The sequence below is a fragment of the Salvelinus namaycush genome, chromosome 6, assembly GCF_016432855.1.
Source record: "Salvelinus namaycush isolate Seneca chromosome 6, SaNama_1.0, whole genome shotgun sequence".
NCBI lineage: Eukaryota > Metazoa > Chordata > Actinopteri > Salmoniformes > Salmonidae > Salvelinus > Salvelinus namaycush.
This window is the reverse complement of record NC_052312.1, coordinates 36,401,939-36,421,650: the sequence shown is the minus strand read 5'-3', so window position 1 is coordinate 36,421,650 and position 19,712 is coordinate 36,401,939. Positions and strand designations below refer to the sequence as shown.

Here is a 19,712-nt window from a genome sequence, read left to right as displayed (position 1 = left end):
GGGCCATTCCCCCCAGAAATGTTTGTGAACTTGCAGGTGCCTTGGTGGAAGAGTGGGGTAACATCTCACAGCAAGAACTGGCAAATCTGGTGCAGTCCATGAGGAGATGCACTGCAGTACTTAATACAGCTGGTGGCCACACCAGCAACTGACTGTTACTTTTGATCTTGAACCCCCCTTTGTTCAGGGACACATTATTCCATGTCTGTTAGTCACATGTCAGTGGAACTTGTTCAGTTTATATCTCAGTTGTTGAATCTTGTTATGTTCATACAAATATTTACACATGTTAAGTTTGCTGAAAATAAACGCAGTTGAGAGTGAGGACGTTTCTTTTTTTGCTGAGTTTATTTACGACCGGTCGTTACACAAAGGGCCTATTGACTATACTCAGGTTTTCTAGGTCCGTATCCTATAATTGTTCAGCCTACGATTCTCATCTCCCCAAGATTTCAGAATGAGTGGTAACAGGTGTAGGAACTGTGCCTACCTTGTTTCTGGTGCCGGCTACTGTTTCACTGATTCGGACTCTCTAGTTGGACTGTAAATAGTGGTGAACCCTGCTCGCAGCGCCAACTGTTAGATTCTAAATAAACTGAGTAAAACCTCACAGACGACTAGTAAAGCTCTAACCAAGTTTATTCACCCAATGGTTCAAACAGCTGAAAGATAAAGACATATTTACACTCGTATTTAAACCTTCCTCCTATATCGAGTCTCCTCCTTTACACATCTGGACAGCCAATAGATCACCGTTGCTAGACAGGACTTCAGTGATTCCTGTTCTTTCTCACTTTTCATCTGACTTGACTTCGGGCCAAATTCCTCACTTCTCCCCAACTCACGGGTGTCTTGTTGACTTGTACCAGACTGTGGCCCTTCTCCTTTCCATAGGATACCTGATGTCTAACCATAACATGTTCTGGCAGAATGTAAACGTTCTGCATTCCCCTCTCTCCCTCAGTGACATGAATAAGGATATTTCATATTTTCAAGTTTAGAAGTCAGAACCCATTAATGCAAAGAAAACAGACTGATTATATTCATAAAATGAATGATATCCGTAATCGTACAAACATTGAACTGATGCACATCAGCAGATACTGTAAAAGTACTGTACTGTACAGGTATAAAGCTTAACATGTACACAACTACTTCATGTTGTGAGGTTCGCAATTTGCCATTATATAAAGTCAATACCACTACAAAAATGTGTGCATTGTCAAAAACGGATAATTGCACATCTAGTAATCATAGTAACGTGCATCCCAAGATTAGCTGTAATTTGTCAAACACATTTAACAGAGTGCTAAATCCATTTATCTAATTCACGAAAGCTTTTTGCCTCAGTTTAATATCAAAGGGTTCACATTTCACACCTCACAGTCAGCCTCAACTAACGACACATGAGCTGTCAGATTTAGGTGCAGGGGTTGGTGCTGGTCTGTATTTTGGTGCTGGTCTAGGTGCTGGAGCAGGTACAGGAGCTGGACGGTAGTATTGCTGGTAGACTTGCGACCATTCGTCGTCCTCACCATAATGGATGAGGTACTCTGGGTACACCTGGTGCTTCTCAAACACCACAAAGATGGAGGGGTTGCTGACGTCATCCACACAGCTGTCGTAGAAGATGGTGTCCCCTCCATCCTTCGAGGGGGGCCGGAGGTAGTGGGAGTGCCCTTTGGTGTAATCTCCCACCAACACACGACAGACAAACATGGATCTCATATTTGATTGGCCAGTGTAGCTGTTGGAGTATTTGGCATCACGGGCAAAGTAACTCCCTGAAATTGGATGTTAGGAGATGAAGGGGTAAGCAGTAATCATTAATCACAGGAAAAGATATTACATCAATGATATATCAACTCGCTTTATGTTAATAATTAGAAAGAAATGTAATAGCACAAGCACATGACACAGCTCACCTTTCCCATAGGCTGTTCCGTTTAGTCCACAGATCCGCCAGTCAAAGTTGTTAAGGCAGATGGCATGGAGGTATTTGGAGTCTGTGCCATGGAAAAGCTGTTTCTCCTTCACATTCCTCCCTCTGTTGTTCTTCTTCATGAGATCCCTTTGCCTGGCAATCAGAATAAAAAATAAATCCCTTTGCCTTGCAATCAGTGTATGTCCTCTAGATGCACTGTAGACAGTGTGCAGAATGTATTGGAAATAAATGATTTGTATTTATTTTTTAGATGATATTTGTGACAGAAGGTTAGTCGGGAGAGAGAATGCTTGTATAATGTGCAATTATTGTGGGTGCAGTCAGGAAGTGAGCATCAAGCTGTAGCATATCCGGCCGCGATTGGGAGTCCCGTAGGGCGGCGCACAATTGGCCCAGCATCGTCCGGGTTTGGCCGGGGTCGGCCACCATTGTAAATAAGAATTTGTTCTTAACTGACTTGCCTAGATATATATATATACAAATAAATTAAAAAAGAACAACAACAAAAAACATGGAAAAATAAATCTATTCCAGACCAATCAATAACAGGTGATTGTCAGTTGAAAGTGTATGTAGTCTTAGGAAACGTACCACTGAAAGACTTCCCAAAGGGCTTTGTTCTGAATCCTCTCGATTTGGTGGATGCTGAAGCCTCTCATGGTGTTCTGAAAAAGCCCTTGAATCTCCTTAAACTCCACTGACAAGCACGGAAGGTCGACTCTCTGATAGGGACATGATGGGAGACAGAGAAACAGTCATAATACACCATTAGCCTACCATGTAGGGACAGATTGGAGCAGTTATTTGCCCAGGAACAAACAAACAGCCATCTCCATTGGTCTAAAATAGCAGGTTCCTTGCATCTGGTATGTACTGTATATAATATAATACCTTGTATCCTGTTTCAGGAGTTTGTGCCTTGTCCCAGTGTCCTGGTAAAGCTCTGAAATTTGAGTGATTGCTCGGAGCCCTTTTGCTGAAATGTAGAAGAACAATACATATTCCTAAAGGTAAGTGCAAACAGACATTTGGTTGTCCAGTTCAACCAGAAAATGTAAAACAAAAAAAAGACTAATATAAAAGGCAAATGGTTGCAGATAAATAGTAACCTGGTTAAATAAAAGACTGCCATTGTTTTGGGGGAAATCTGTCTATTTCACCAAATATCAATACATGTATGTATTCTGATGTTTTGAAGTTCTACAGCATTTCAATCAAGATAATCTATTCTTTCTAATGATGTACATCATTTTGGGCAGAGTATTATGCTGTGATCAATTGCTGGAAGTTAAAACTTCGGAGTGCATCCCATTGTTTCCTATAGGGGAAATAGGGGTATGTCGGTCTATTTCGCCAAATATCTACAAAATATATATCTTTTGATTATTTTCAAGTCATTGTCATGACGTGGCCCTCTTTGGGATAGCGAGTGGCTTCCCCCTCTCTTCTCTCCTATACCCAGGTTCTGTTATCTCAGGTCGTAAATTCCTGGAGGGGACTCTCTCCTCCTGGCCATGCAGAAAGAGACACATAGAGAGAACAAAGGAACTTCTTCTACATCACAGAACTTGAGAACTGAACAATATTCATGTTTTGGAGAATGTGTAAACGATCGGTGGAGAAGCCAGATACGACACGGTTCATTTTGTTTCATGTTTGTGACCTCATGAAAGACAATACAGCCACATTACCATAACTCTGTTTATATAGGAGCCTCCGTTATGAGGTTTGCGTCTAATTATTGTATAAAATGAATGAGTAAATATGAAACTATTTGTGAAATCATGTAATGTGATTTTAAACCGTTAATGTGAGAGAATTGTATTCCCTTTAAAGTTTAACTAAGTCATTGGCCCGCCCCCATGAACACAGACATGATCTGGCTCATGTGACAGACCTTTTCTACTGTTCCGAATAAAACCCCCACCTGAAGAAGATCCTCTTCAGACCATGCGTACCTCGGTCACCGAGGGGGCGAAGGTTTGAGTAGAGACCACAAAAACCTCAGTATAAGCTAAGGTTGTAATGGATATTGAATTCCTAACCATACCACGTGGAGCATTGGCTACACGGGTGGAAATGGTTCAACTCAGACTATCGATCCCTACAGAATAAGAGCAAATCTTAGATACTAATTACTAGTCTGCAGCTTGAAATTGTTAACCTGGGATGCGAAGACCGACAACCGCCAAAACATCTATTCTATAAGAACATTTCTGAATGGTACTATAAAGTACCCATTCTAACCACGAAAGACTCCAGGGAAACAGAGAGAGACGCGCGGATGAACGTTCCAACAGAAAGACGGACGATTCCAACAGAGATCACGACGACACACTGAGCGTAAATATATATTGATTGCAATTATTCCCGAATGAGTGAGCGTTCATGTGCAAAGGATTAGAATTTCAATTAATATAATTATCAACTGTGTAGTGACTCTTTTGTAATTCCCGCCTGTTCTCAGTTCACACCCACTTCCCTTTGTCCACCAAGCAGTCATATCGGCTTAGCCCTCTAGGGAACCTCCCCTATCATTTCCTTGTAACCATATCTACTGTTTGTTTGTTTATGCATTTCTGTGATTATTTAGTTAGTTAGTAAATAAATTATTAAGACAATTGATGTATGGATGATTCATAGTAAAATCTGGGTTCGTGCAGATAACCAACAATTTACGATGTTTGGAATGAGACTAACGTGAGGTAAAGAATAATTCATTAATTAGAAGACTAATTGATCAGATATTAAAATATCTGAAGAGTTATATTAGGAAAATTATAACTTTGTAATCTGAAGATTTTCCTTGGTGCCCCGACTTCCTATTTAATTACATTTACATGATTAGTTTAATCACGTAATAATAATTACAGAGAATTGATTTGATAAAATAACAGTCTTCACTTTAATGATGCCAAAGACACGACATCTGACACCATTTTAAATCAGGAGAATCTCCTCTTTGTAATGATGTAAGGCTGGGCAGCGAGCTCTGCTGTCATCAAACGCTAGTCTTTAAAATGTCAGAAATCACACATTACCGTTGGAACGAGGCTGCCCCATTGTTTCTCAATGGGGAAATTGTACAAGGACATGTCTGTCTACTTCTCCAAATATCTCACAATGTGTATATTTAGATTATTTCATAGTAAAGACTGGGTTCGTGCAGATAACCAACAATTTACGATGTTTGGAATGAGACTAACGTGAGGTAAAGAATAATTCATTAATTAGAAGAATAATTGATCAGATATTAAAATATCTGAAGAGTTATATTAGGAAAATTATAACTTTGTAATCTGAAGATTTTCCTTGGTGCCCTGACTTCCTAGTTAATTACATTTACATGATTCGTTTAATCACGTAATAATAATTACAGAGAATTGATTTGATAAAATAACAGTCTTCACTTTAATGATGCCAAAGACACGACATCTGACACCATTTTAATCAGGAGAATCTCCTCTTTGTAATGATGTAAGGCTGGGCAGGAAGCTCTGCTGTCATCAAACGCTAGTCTTTAAAATGTCAGAAATCACACATTACCGTTGGAACGAGGCTGCCCCATTGTTTCTCTATGGGGAAATTGTACAAGGACATGTCTGTCTACTTCTCCAAATATCTCACAATGTGTATATTTAGATTTTTTCACATCGGACATTAAAAAAATTATCAGGAGAATCTCCTCTTTTTAATGATGCAAGTCTGGGCAGCGAGCTCTGCGGTCACCGATCGCTAGACCAGAAAAAGTCAGAAGTTACAATTTTTCCCTACTTCCTTGTTACGCAGATGTAAGCACACCTGACATTGAGTTGTTATTTATCAGTTTTATCCTAAGTACAGATTGTAGTTGTAAAATAAAAATGAATACTTTTTTTGGTGCCATTTAGGGGAAATGGAATTCTAAGTATCACTTCAGTCAGAAGAGGCTTAGCAAAGGTTCGTTTCAATTAATTTGCTATTCGCGCTGATGTTCCAGCTCAGCCAACGTTCCTTGGCCATTTTTCAGCCTTGGGTGAATTTTGACTTATTCTATTGACCAGCCTACCAGCAGAGCTAGCTGATAAAATCGAGCTCTTGCCAAATCCAGTCAGGAGAAGAGCAAAAACATATTCTCCCCCAAGAAAATCCTTCAATACAGATATTTGCTGTTCTTTCAATTAAGCTATTCCCTCCAGTTCTTATATAACTGCTGCTATTAGCAGCATCCACACCAACCTCCAGGCGCTTCTCGTTGTCATCATCAACTAAACCACCCCACAGATTATCAGAGGACGCTGATTGGTCCAGCCATACGGTGGAGGGAGAGGGATGTGCTCAAACGGTTTGAATCTGGTTGTTGCCAGACTGTATCCGTGTGGCGAAACAGAATGTAAGCTTGCGTGACCAGGATGGTTCGTACGAGGCTATAGTGCTACGGCAAAAATCAAAACGTGCACCCAGTGGGGGCCATGGACCGAGATTGGGAAACCCTGGTCTAACAGAAATCATTATTTACAGTCAGCTACTCCTCTTCTATAGACTACTTTCAAGGCAGGAGAACACACGAGGAGCCTAGTGGTGAAGTGAGTGAACAATCCCCAGGAGAGTCATTTCAAGAGCAAATTGATCCATACAAAATACATTCACAGCTTCATCTTACCTGGTTTTGATAGTTTGTGCATCAGCTGAAGAGACAAACACAGGCCGTCTTCTCACAACCTTCTTGGTGCTGTACTGCTTGTTTGTTTGAATCATGTCTGAAATGGAGCAGAGCTGTTGTAACAACAGACAGTTTACGTCACATGCAGATGTCATTGTTTTGCCATAGTGACTCCATCCAGAACTATCTCAATTTGTCACATACAGTGGTAGCTGTAAGAATCACTGCATATCTGTCCGTAATATACTATGTATGGTGTATATGGTTTTAAGGCTGCAGTTGGTTTATCTTGGATATCACGTCATCTGTGCTCACCTGGGAAACTGAGTTCATAGGTCTGTGACCCCGCGGTGAACTCCATCACAGCCTTGTTGTCTTCCTGGAACCTCTTCTCCAGGTCTTCACTGGTGATGGTGGCTGCCCTGTGTCCACTGCTCTGTAGGGCAAGACAGAAAACATGGGGGTTATGCATTATTTGCATAATTTTGATTTAAAGAGGGACTGAACTCTGTCCTATTCAACCATCACTATTCAACACTGCTCGTCGTCACTCACTGCTGATGCGTACTGGATCCAGTTTCCACACTCATCCTCCCAGAACCAGGCCCACTCCGTGGTGAGGATGAACATAGGCTGTAGCACAGAGGAGACGGTGGAGAGACGCCGGGCTTTGTTCAGACCGCAGGTCATCGTATCGAAACACACAGGCTGGACTCCCCGACTAGACAAGAGAGAATAAAAGACAATCAGCAATCACAATAGGAGAAGCTGTATATCACACTAACTAGAAGCGTATATGGCATTAACAACTCATCGTATTAGCAACTAGCAACATTTGCCCACCATTGACCAAGTTCCCTACGTGTTACTGTCCATTCAAGTTCATTCTTCTTAAACGAAGAGCCCACCTGTATGTCTTTGCTGGGTCGCAATAGTCCTTCTCAATCACCTCGTTGTCTTGGAGAGCTGTCCAGTTTAGTCCCTCCCTCACCTCCCATTGGTAGGGCATGGTAGAGTGGGCTTTAAAGCACTTATCTGAAATATGAGTAAAGTTAGGTGTTGAAGTCTTATGTTTATTAAGCTATAAGCATTGATTATTCATAAAATTATGCTTTGAAAATGCTGTCTTACCACCGTGTATGCAACTGCCCTTGATGAAGTACAAACATATTTCAGATTTATCTGAAAAAGAGAACAGGACATTTAATTTACCATGCCAATAGAATCAACATCTATACATTTTCATAGCTTGTGACTGGGAATGTTCATCATTCATCGGATCTTAATACCAGTTAATAACCATGTAAATACACTGTAACTGAGCACATGAAAAAGTTTCTTCTAAATTCTAGGTTATTTTAAACAAGAAATCCACAATTAACCTACGTATTGATTCTTGTCATCAATTATGGGCTATGACTGCATGACCACCATGCTAGTGCAGTAGCCTAGTGGTTAGAGCGTTGGGCCAGTAACCGAAAGGTTGCCGCATCGAATCCCTGAGCTGACATGGTACAAATCTGTCGTTCTGCCCCTGAGCAAGGCAGTTAACCCACATTTCAGTTGAATGTACAACTGTACAACTGACTAGGTATCCCCCTTTCCTCTTGCCATTACCTTGACGAGGTCTGTTGGACCGCTGGCTTATGTTAACGGTGGCAGTAGCAGCATCATGCTCAATCTCTTTGAGCGCCCTGAATCTGGCAATCATAGGAGCGGGAAATAGGTGTGCTGGAGTTGCTGCAGCACCCTCCAAAAATATATAATTAGCCTACTCCTGTCTGTATAGACATTTATAAATGCAGTCAAAATAATACACCAAAGAGACGCAATTTGGGCAGCAAGTGCGCCAAATATCCAACTGCTTGTTGCGTTGTGGCCATAGAAATAGAATCAATGGAAGGGTCTTGGAACCTCTAACCCTGGCAATTTGTCTGGTAAACTCATGAGTACATTCAAGATGGCTGCCAGTCCTGACTTCATGGGACACAACCGTTCTATGGATTCTATTTCTATCATTGCGGTTGTCACCTATAGGCCTTTGTAAATGTCTAAATACAATCGCGGGAAAAATGTAGTTTGAAAAGCAAATGCCTCTTGCTGGAAAGAGAAGACTAATCTGTCTGCAGAAGCTACCAAATGTTTTCTCAACAACTCCCAATATTAAGCGAACAGCACAGATTTTTTTATTGGCACAAGCAAATCGGCCGTCACCGGTGAGTAGCCTACGTATATTCATGCTATCTTTATCAATGGGTAAGCCAGTGCCACTGGATATTTTATTTAGCAGCCTATACTCTAGCCCAGGTTTTCTTAAACCATAAGTTGGGCCCCAAAGTGGGCCCTGGTCATGTGAGAGGTGGGTTGCTGTTATGAGAATGCCTCTATAATCACACACTATTTCTTCTGACACCTACAAGATATTAGGAAGTAGCATTAGGTTCCACTAAATGCTATGTTCTCATAAATTATACAAACTCACTTTATTTAATGATTATTTAATAACTTATGAGTTAACATGCTAATAACAGTGTAGCCCTTATCGTGACTACTCGGTGGGCCTCTGTTAGACTTGTTACTTGTGTTAGCGGTTGCATTAGCTTTACCTCTTTGATGTTGCCCCTTGCCTTGCTTGGCATGGTCTTGTTTTTGCAACCACTCCATGTTCATATACACAGACTTCAGGGAGGCAATGAGCTCATTGGGCACCCCTCTGTCCTGCAGGATTTTTAATGGGTGGGGTTCGTAGAAATCATGACACCTGGGACAGTTGCAGCTACCCCTGAGATACATCTCACAGATGTGGAGCCTCTTGCATGTCTCACCATCCTGGCATTTGCCATACTCTCCAACACCGTTGTTGTAGTTGTGGCACACCTAGCAGAAGGAAAATGTTTGTATGAGAAAAAAATACACACAAACACACCCGCATGCAGGCACACACATACACATGCATGTATGAGTACACACACACAATATTCTGGGATATTCCATTTATAATTCTGCACACTACAGCACAAGATTGGAGGAACATGAACTTAATTTAGATCATGATCACTAAACACAAGGCCTTAACCAGACAGAGCATACTTTAGCAAAGGGGCCTACTGCAGTGTTACGTACTGGTGGTAAGAAGAAGCCATCATTCTGAAGCAGCAGAGTGCACAGCTCAGATTTGTTCAGTTTCTCCAGTCCGTGTTCTTTCAGGACTCTGCTGTTGTCCCCCGAGGTCAGGTCATGGTTGAAGCGACATCCTCCTCTGTAGTCAAAAGTAAAACAAATCTTGATACAACCTTCCATCACACTGGGCACAAACTGGTTGAATCAACGTTATTTGTCAATGTATTGTAACGTGAAATCTACGTGGAAAATACACTGAGTGTACAAAACATTAGGAACACCTTACAAATATTGAGTTGCACCCCCTTTTGCCCTCAGAACAGCCTCATTTCGTTAGGGCATGGACTCTACAAGGTGTCGAAAGCGTTCCACAGGGATGCTGGCCAACATTGACTCCAATGCTTCCCACAGTTGTGTCAAGTTGGCTGGATGTCCTTTGTGTGGTGGACCATTCTTTTTTTCTTTCTTTTGACCCTCTTTCTCTCATGATATCCAAATTGCGATCCAATTACAATCTTGTCTCATCGCTGCAACTCCCCAATGGGCTCGGGAGAGGCGAAAGTTGAGTCCTGTGTCCTCCGCAACATGACTCGCCAAACCGCGTTCCTTAACACCCACCCGCTTAACCCGGAAGCCAGCCGCACCAATGTGTAGGAGGAAACACCGTTCAACTGACGACTGAAGTCAGTCTGCAGGCAGCTGGCTCGCCTGTCACATCTGCTCCGGCAACGCCCTCTACTGCTCATCCTGTGTCTCCTTGACCTGCCGCCACTCCCCCAGTACTCTCTACATCTCCCTCGCTCTCTCTCTCTGTGTGTGTGTGTGTGTGTGTGTGTGTGTGTGTGTGTGTGTGTGTGTGTGTGTGTGTGTGTGTGTGATTGTGTGGGCGGAGACAGGTGTGCTGGAGTCAGAGCAGATCCCCACCAGCTGCAACCTGTTCCATAATCAAGATCTCTACAAATACTCAGCCCTGCCCCTTCCACGCTGCCAGATCGTAATCTCTGATCAGTCAGTTTATGTTTCTAGCCGTTTGTTACTATTCAGATCCTGTTATCCTGTTGTGCCTGTTTTCCTTGCCTGACGCTGTTTTCCTTTCCAACCGGTGCACCTGGCACCTACTACCATGCCCCGTTCAAAGACACTTAAATCTTTTGTCTAGCCCATTCACCCTCTGAATGTCACACATACACAATCCATGTCTCAAGGCTTAAAAATCCTTCTTTAACCAGTCTCCTCCCCCTCATCTACACTGATTGAAGTGGGTTTACATTTAAGTCAATAAGGGATCATAGCTTTCACCTGGATTCACCTTGTCAGTCTATGTGATGGAAAAAGCAGGTGTCCCTAATGTTTTTTACACTCAGTGTACATTTGATTTGAAAAGTTTTTGAGGGTGAAATTTCCACATAGACAAAGCTTGTATAAAATATGTTGAATTTGTACCTTTGAAACAATGTCAGATCTTCAACGTTATATCCAATATCAGATTTTTTTTTAAATAGAATGGGCAGCATCTCCTACTGGATAATTGATTTACAGCTCCCTTTTGGTCTCCCAAACAGGATTTTAACCAAGCCCAGCCATGATATTTGTCACTGACTACAACCAATGTTCTAGTGAGAATTATTATTAAGAGATCTCTTAATAATCCAAATATATTTACTGTTGCTATCGAAGTCATTCCAAAGGGTAGGTTTAACAGAGCAAATCAAATGTTACCATTATTTAAAAGTCATGTATCATCTAATAGGCCTATGTAGCATTTGCGAAATCAACAGCTATTGTTTCAATTCAACCCAGGGTTCAACAAAAAATAGACAACACATATAGGCTTAGGGTTTCAAGCTTTTGTTTATTTCAAATATACTCTTCAAGTTAATAATTAATATGTTGGATTCACGTCTCCATCTCACCCAAAAATCGAAATGAAAGATTAGGACTAAATCAAATCAAACTACATATAAAGTTAGTCATAGACTGTTCTCTCTGCTACCGCACGGCAAGCAGTACCGGAGCGCCAAGTCTAGGCCCAAAAGGATTTTTCAACAGCTTCTACACCCAAGCCATAAGACCCCTGAACAGCTAATCAAATGGCTGCCCAGACTATTTGCATTGCCCCCCCCCCCCCCCCCCCCCCCCCCCACCATCTTTTACGCTGCTGCTATTCTCTGTTAATTATCTATGCATAGTCACTTTAACTCTACCTACATGTACATATTACCTCAATTACCTCGACAAACCGGTGCCCCCGCACATTGACTCTGTACCGGTACCCCCTGTATATACAGTTGAAGTCGGAAGTTTACATACACTTAGGTTGGAGTCACTAAAACTCGTTTTCAACCACTCCACAATTAAAAAAAAATATATATATATAGTTTTGGCAAGTCGGTTAGGACATCTACTTTGTGCTTGACAAGTAATTATTCCAACAATTGTTTACAGACAGATTATTTCACTTATAATTCACTATCACAATTCCAGTGGGTCAGAAGTGTACTGTGTAAGAAGTGTAAGTTGACTGTGCCTTTAAACAGCTTGGAAAATTCAAGGCCTACCTTCAAACTCAGTGCCTCTTTGCTTGACATCATGGGAAAATCAAAATAAATCAGCCAAGACCTATGAAAACAAATTGTAGAGCTCCACAAGTCTGGTTCATCCTTGGGAGCAATTTCCAAACGCCTGAAGGTACCACGTTCATCTGTACAAACAATAGTACATAAGTATAAACACCATTGGACCACGTAGCCGTCATACAGCTCAGGAAGGAGACGCGTTCTGTCTCCTAGAGATGAACGTACTTTGGTGAGAAAAGTGCAAATCAATCCCAGAACAACAGCAAAGGACCTTGTGAAGATGCTGGAGGAAACAGGTACAAAAGTATCTATATCCACAGTAAAACGAGTCATATATCGACATAACCTGAAAGGCCGCTCAGCAAGGAAGAAGCCACCCAATTTGTGGGCAGAACTGAAAAAGTGTGTGCGAACAAGGAGGCCTACAAACCTGACTCAGTTACACCAGCTCTGTCAGGAGGAATGGGCCAAAATTCACCCAACTTATTGTGGGAAGCTTGTGGAAGGCTACCCAAAACGTTTGACCCAAGTTAAACAATTTAAAGGCAATGCTACCAAATACAAATTAAGTGTATGTAAACTTCTGACCTACTGGGAATGTGATGAAAGAAATAAAAGCTGAAATAAATCCTTATCTCTACTATTAATCTGACATTTCACATTCTTAAAATAAAGTAATAATAATAAGACAGGGAATTTTTACTAGTATTAAACGTAAGGAATTGTGAAAACCTGAGTTTAAATGCATTTGGCTAAGGTGTATGTAAACTGCCGACTTCAACTGTAGTCTCGCTATTGTTATTTTACTGCTGCTCTTTAATTATTTGTTACTTTTAATTCTTACTTTTACTTCTCTATTTTTTTTATTAACACATATTTTTCTTAAAACGGCATTGTTGGTTAAGGGCTTGTAAGTAAGCATTTCACTGTTGTATTCGGAGCATGTGACAAATACAATTTGATTTGATTTAGTCGTATTCTTTAACATAGATTTTGGGTTGATATGGAGATGTGAATCCAACATATGAATTATTAATTTGTAGACAAACTGGATGTTGAATTGTGTTTGGTTGTCGATGCAACCAAATATCAACATTTGAAAGAGATGTATATTTTTTGCAACTGACTTAGTCTGGATTAAATTCCAGTTGGTCTACAAATTCATAATTGATATGTTGGATTTCAGTCTCCATCTCAACCAAACATATAAGTTAAATAATTGGACTAAATCAAATAAAACTGTATTTAAAGTACATTTAAAGTTTGATTTGATTGAATCCTTTATCCTTTAACTTATATTTGTAGACTAACTGGAATTTAAGACAGAATAAGTCAGTGCCGCAAAATATCCTTCAAATGTTGCATTGACAACTCAATATCACTTTTGCCATATAGTAAATAGCCTTAAGTTAAGCCATATTTTCATTAAAAGTTATTTTGATGAATTTATTCATACTATTTCATCCTTCCACAAGATATAGTCCCGACACAAATCTAGGGTTGCTACCGAAGCCGGCTGCTCGTTTGTTTTATTGGTTCGGTTGCCATAGACGCGACCCAGTAGTTCTGTCTTTTTGTTCTGTATCAATGGATACAGGAAGTTAGTCGTTCATTCATAATGTTCCATTGCCATACTGGCTGGCAACATTGTTATCCCTTGCTTGCTAGCTAGCCAACAACGGCTAACTTACAGTCACGTCAAACAGTGCAGCCAGAATAACCACAAAGTAGCTGCATTTGAATTTGTTTAAGATGTTTTCTATTTATTTGGATACATCCATAACAATGAGCTAATGAGGCGTGATTTCACCTGGCATAGAAAATGTGCTCACTCGTGTTAGGAATTTTATGAATAATGACTAAACAATGTCTACATTTAGATAAAACTATAACTGTCACACCCTGGCCTCTGTTATGTTGATTTTCTTTATTAGTTTAGTTAGGTCAGGGTGTGACATGGGGGATATTTGTGTGTTTTGTCTAGTTTAGGGTGTGTGTATTGTTTAGGGGGGTTTGTATAGTGTATGGGGTTGTGTTCAGTAGAGAGGTTTAGGAAAGTCTATGGTTGTCTGGTTTGGTTCTCAATCAGAGACAGCTGTTTATTGTTGTCTCTGATTGGGAGCCATATTTAAGGCAGCCATAGGCTTTAGGTGATTGTGGGTAATTGTCTATGTCTATGTTGCATGTGTGCACGTAGTTTGTTAGCTTCACGATCGTTTATTGTTTTTGTTCGTTTGTAGTGTTTGTTTGTCTTCATTAAAAGAAGATGTCTTTCTTTCACGCTGCGCCTTGGTCCGCTTATTATCACGATCGTGACAGAATTACCCACCAAACTCGGACAAAGCAGCGTGTTAAGCAGCAGCAGGAGCAGCGCATACAGGATTCTTGGACTTGGGAGGAGATACTGGATGGTAAGGGACCTTGGGAACAACCGGGGGAATATCGCCTCCCTCGTGAAGAGCTGGGGCGATATGAGGAGGCAGCACGGAAGCAAGGCTGGAAGCCCGTGAGTAAAACCCAAAAATTTATTGGGGGGGGGGGGGGGGGGGCTACAAGGGAGTGTGGCGAAGTCAGGTAGGAGACCTGCGCCAACTCCCTATGCTTACCGTGGAGTGCGAGAGTACGGGCAGACACCGTGTTATGCGGTAGAGCGCATGGTGTCTCCTGTACGTGTGCATAGCCCTGTGCGGGTTATTCCACCTCCCCGCACTGGCAGGGCTAGATTGGGTATTGAGCCAGGTGCCATGAAGCCGGCTCAACGCGTCTGGTCTCCAGTGCGTCTCCTCGGGCCGGCATACATGGCACCAGCCTTACGCATGGTGTCCCCGGTTCGCCTACACAGCCCAGTGCGGGTTATTCCACCTCCCCGCATTGGTCGGGCGACGGGGAGCATACAACCAGGTAAGGTTGGGCAGGCTCAGTGCTCAAGGGAGCCAGTACGCCTGCATGGTCCGGTATATCCGGCGCCACCTCCCCGCCCCAGCCCAGTACCACCAGTGCCAACACCACACACCTGGCTTCCAGTGTGTCTCCAGAGCCCTGTTCCTCCTCCACGCACTCGCCCTATGGTGCGTGTCTCCAGCCCGGTAGCACCAGTTCCGGCACCACGCACCAAGCCTCCTGTGCGTCTCCAGAGTCCTGTGCGTCCTGTTGCTGCTCCCCGCACTAGCCTTGAGGTGTGTGTCCTTAGCCCGGTACCTCCAGTTCCGGTACCACGCACCAGGCCTACTGTGCGCCTCAGCCGGCCAGAGTCTGCCGTCTGCCCAGTGCCGCCTGCACTGTCCGTCTGCCCAGAGTCGCCTGCGCTATCCGTCTGCCCCGAGCCGTCAGAGCCGCCCGTCTGCCCCGAGGCGTCAGAGCCGCCCGTCTGCCCCGAGGCGTCAGAGCCGCCCGTCTGCCCCGAGGCGTCAGAGCCGCCCGTCTGCCCCGAGGCGTCAGAGCCGCCCGTCTGCCCCGAGGCGTCAGAGCCGCCCGTCTGCCCCGAGGCGTCAGAGCCGCCCGTCTGCCCCGAGCCGTCAGCCAGCCAGGATCCGCCGGAGCCGTCAGCCAGCCAGGATCCGCCGGAGCCGTCAGCCAGCCAGGATCCGCCAGAGCCGTCAGCCAGCCAGGATCCGCCAGAGCCGTCAGCCAGCCAGGATCCGCCAGAGCCGTCAGCCAGCCAGGATCCGCCAGAGCCGTCAGCCAGCCAGGATCCGCCAGAGCCGCCAGCCAGCCAGGATCCGCCAGAGCCGCCAGCCAGCCAGGATCCGCCAGAGCCGCCAGCCAGCCAGGATCCGCCAGAGCCGCCAGCCAGCCAGGATCCGCCAGAGCCGTCAGCCAGCCAGGATCCGCCAGAGCCGTCAGCCAGCCAGGATCCGCCAGAGCCGTCAGTCAGCCAGGATCCGCCAGAGCCGTCAGTCAGCCAGGATCCGCCAGAGCCATCTGCCAGTCATGAGCTGCCCCTCAGTCCGGAGCTGCCCCTCAGTCCGGAGCTGCCCCTCAGTCCAGTGGCGCCATCTGGGATGGATTTCAGTCCGGGACTCGCCGTTCCAGAGGCGCCACCAAAGCGGGTAGTGACTATGGTGGAGGGGGGTCCACGTCCCGCACCCGAGCCGCCGCCATAGGAAGGCCCACCCGGACCCTCCCCTTCTGTGTCAGGTTTTGCGGCCGGAGTCCGCACCTTTGGGGGGGGGTACTGTCACACCCTGGCCTCTGTTATGTTGATTTTCTTTATTAGTTTAGTTAGGTCAGGGTGTGACATGGGGGATATTTGTGTGTTTTGTCTAGTTTAGGGTGTGTGTATTGTTTAGGGGGTTTTGTATAGTGTATGGGGTTGTGTTCAGTAGAGAGGTTTAGGAAAGTCTATGGTTGTCTGGTTTGGCTCTCAATCAGAGACAGCTGTTTATTGTTGTCTGATTGGGAGCCATATTTAAGGCAGCCATAGGCTTTAGGTGATTGTGGGTAATTGTCTATGTCTATGTTGCATGTGTGCACGTAGTTTGTTAGCTTCACGATCGTTTATTGTTTTTGTTCATTTGTAGTGTTTGTTTGTCTTCATTAAAAGAAGATGTCTTTCTTTCACGCTGCGCCTTGGTCCGCTTATTATGACGATCGTGACAATAACTAATTGAACTCAACCCTGTATTATTATATCTGATTAATAATGTTAATTCATAAGGAAGGGATTATGTAGCATGAACAAGGAGTAATTAAAACATAATAAACACCATTCCAACTTAGTTAGAGAGGTATGTGGTGTGGGTTATAAAGTAAGCCAAAAGGATCGTTAAACTATGGTTGAACCGACCCAACTTAGCCCTGAGATGTTTAGATAAGGCAGTGAGTAACTTCTTAGGTCTTCCATTATCTTGGGTTGTCTGCTAAAGTCGTAATAAATTATAGTGAGCCTTCAGGAGAATAAATTATATTTTGTGTCATGTGTTTGTGTCATGCTGGTGAATTGGAATGAACTTTTGAACCTGTTTTATCTTGGTCAAGAGGAGGAGCTTTATTCTGTAACCAATGATGTCATATTTTGTATATAAACTGTTTGTGGTTAAATGGGAGCGTGCTCCAAGAATAAATACTATTATCTATTTTTAATAAGACTGTTCCCTGTCTATTTTATGTTAATAAGAATCTTACAAATTCTTAGAAACAGAGTGATTTTAATTAATGAGCACATAAAGGAATTATGAAATTCCCCTAACACTCGTCAGGACACTGTTTTCAGAGGAGCTAGCCAACAACACAGCTAACACAATCACTTAACTGAAGCTGGAAAGACTGCAAACTAGCTGCACTTCATTTCATTTGACCTTTTTTCAATTGACATTTATTTGTATATATCCACAAAAATTATGCCAGCTGATTCATAATTTCGACTGGCTGAGAAATGCTGCCTGTCTGTCTCGTCCCGACACATTCATTACTATGGGACAGTTGGAGATTTAATATAAATATTGAAACAATGTTGCAATTGTCGGGGAGACAGACAGCAAGGTTAATACAAATCTCCGCTGTTGAAAACTAAATGACAGTCTAAAAGAAATGTGAGATAATGTCTAGATGCTTTTTATAGTGGAGATCAAGTTTATAAATTGCCTGGCTGGGCTGATGAAGTAGATTGAGCAGTATGGTGGCAAAATTGCAAGATTGTTATAATACGTTTATTGCATCAAATGGTTGTTTTATTCAACAGAATAAGAGTATTCTTAACTATTGTGTGTGTGTTCTACTGAGGATGGGCCTCTGGGAGATAACACTGACAGAAGATTTACAATGTCTTTTGGGTGATAAAACCTAAAGAGCATTCCAGAGCATGAGTTAATGTTTCTGTTCTATACCGTACAAGGGAGAGATGGCTCCAGTTTGGAGTCGAAGGGCCAGACCCTGGTCTATACAATGAAAACTGTTGACACAGCAGATACTGTCTGCTATGTATTATAGGTATCTTTCATACAAATCTGAACCTTGTGACCCATTCTATATATCTGTTGTTCGTCACGTAGGTTGAAAGGGGTGTACCTTGGCTATAAAAGACCTTTGTACTTTTGTCTCGGCGCTCTTAACGAATCATCAGAGACGGTGATTCGTCGACCAGCCATCGCTATTGCAAAGCTCTCACTAATAAATATTCAGTTTAAGTATAACTCTGACTTGTGTGATAAGTTTGTCTCTCCTCATTTGATAGTAAAGAAATGAACCACCACAGCAGTCAGATGGAACAGAGTAAATAGGCATTTTAAAGTAAAATATTTAGCCGTAACTTCTGGAATAGACACCGGCTGGAATGCGGTTTTAACCAATCAGCATTCAGGATTATATCCACCCGTTGTATAATCAACTATAAATGTAATCTTATGTAATCACAGAAAGCATGCGTACTCAAAATAGCATGCTAAGGTTGCAGGTCTGTGAAGGTGATAACACATCAAATAGATGCATAAATACAAAATATCTGACATTGTATTCCCAATTGAACTTTGTTGTGGTTTTAAATGGTTGAAAGCGCAGTGATAACACATTTAGATGACAACTAAGGGCTTGATTCAATCTGTATCACCGAAGTTCAGAGCTATAGTGCGATTGAAATTTAAAGGTTGTTGTTCCTGCATTTATGGTAAACGCTGCATATGTTGGCTCACTCAGAAATTACCTTAACATTTTAAGCGCGCTATAGCGCTGAACATTGGCAATACAGATTGAAACGAGCCCTAAACCAAAAATCTGACATTGCTTTTCCATTGGAATTCGGTTGGGCTTTTACATGGTTGAGAGCATGATAACACATTGGGAATTCAACAAACTTTTGGCTGTCTTTCTGAGTGGGTGAATAAATATTGAAATCTCACTGACCAACGTCTCAACTAAATATTACAAAAATGTCCACATTGAAATGACGTGGAGTGCCCAGTGGGATGTGGCTATAGGCCTATACTTATTCCATTGGAAACAGTAAAAATAGGGATCCTACACAGTACCCACTGGGCAAAAAATTGTTGAATCAACGTTGTTTACATGTCATTAAAAAATATATATGTAATGTGATGATGTTGAATCAACATGGAAACTGATTGGATTTGCAAAATGTCATCAACGTAAGGGAATTTCGTATTTTTCTTACCCAACTTTTAACCTAAATCCAATGTGATGGATTTTTGGTTGATTTCACATTGAATTCATGTTAGCTGACAACTCAACCAAATGTAAATTAAAAATAGACTTTGAACAGACGTTTGTTCTCAGTGGGTATTTGGTCAGTGCATGATAATATGCCCAGGCCTGTTTCTTACAATTTATTGCAACTACTTTCAGCCTAGTACACAATGGAAAAACTTTTGAGCAGCGCCTAGAGGGTTCAAGATGTGTTCGAATGCAATGCGTAATTTCATGCGTAATTATGGACCATTTTGGATAGGGCCTACTGGAAAAAAGTAGGCCCCCTCAG

At 42.6% G+C, this 19,712-nt stretch overlaps 1 protein-coding gene across 1 annotated transcript in view; it reads right to left on the bottom strand.

The window, feature by feature from the left end:
• Window positions 1–621: 621 nt before the first annotated feature.
• LOC120049936 (protein mono-ADP-ribosyltransferase PARP12-like) overlaps window positions 622–19,712 on the bottom strand; it is a 32,168-nt gene continuing 13,077 nt past the window's right edge. Inside the window, exons 2-12 of the mRNA XM_038996453.1 lie at window positions 9,711–9,846; window positions 9,194–9,464; window positions 7,719–7,769; window positions 7,496–7,622; window positions 7,143–7,308; window positions 6,903–7,023; window positions 6,588–6,684; window positions 2,837–2,921; window positions 2,537–2,667; window positions 1,926–2,077; window positions 622–1,784 (exon numbers count right to left, since the gene is read on the bottom strand). Coding sequence (XP_038852381.1) covers window positions 1,393–1,784; window positions 1,926–2,077; window positions 2,537–2,667; window positions 2,837–2,921; window positions 6,588–6,684; window positions 6,903–7,023; window positions 7,143–7,308; window positions 7,496–7,622; window positions 7,719–7,769; window positions 9,194–9,464; window positions 9,711–9,846 — 1,729 coding nt within the window. The 3' untranslated portion in view covers window positions 622–1,392. The remainder of the gene's footprint in view (window positions 1,785–1,925; window positions 2,078–2,536; window positions 2,668–2,836; window positions 2,922–6,587; window positions 6,685–6,902; window positions 7,024–7,142; window positions 7,309–7,495; window positions 7,623–7,718; window positions 7,770–9,193; window positions 9,465–9,710; window positions 9,847–19,712) is intronic.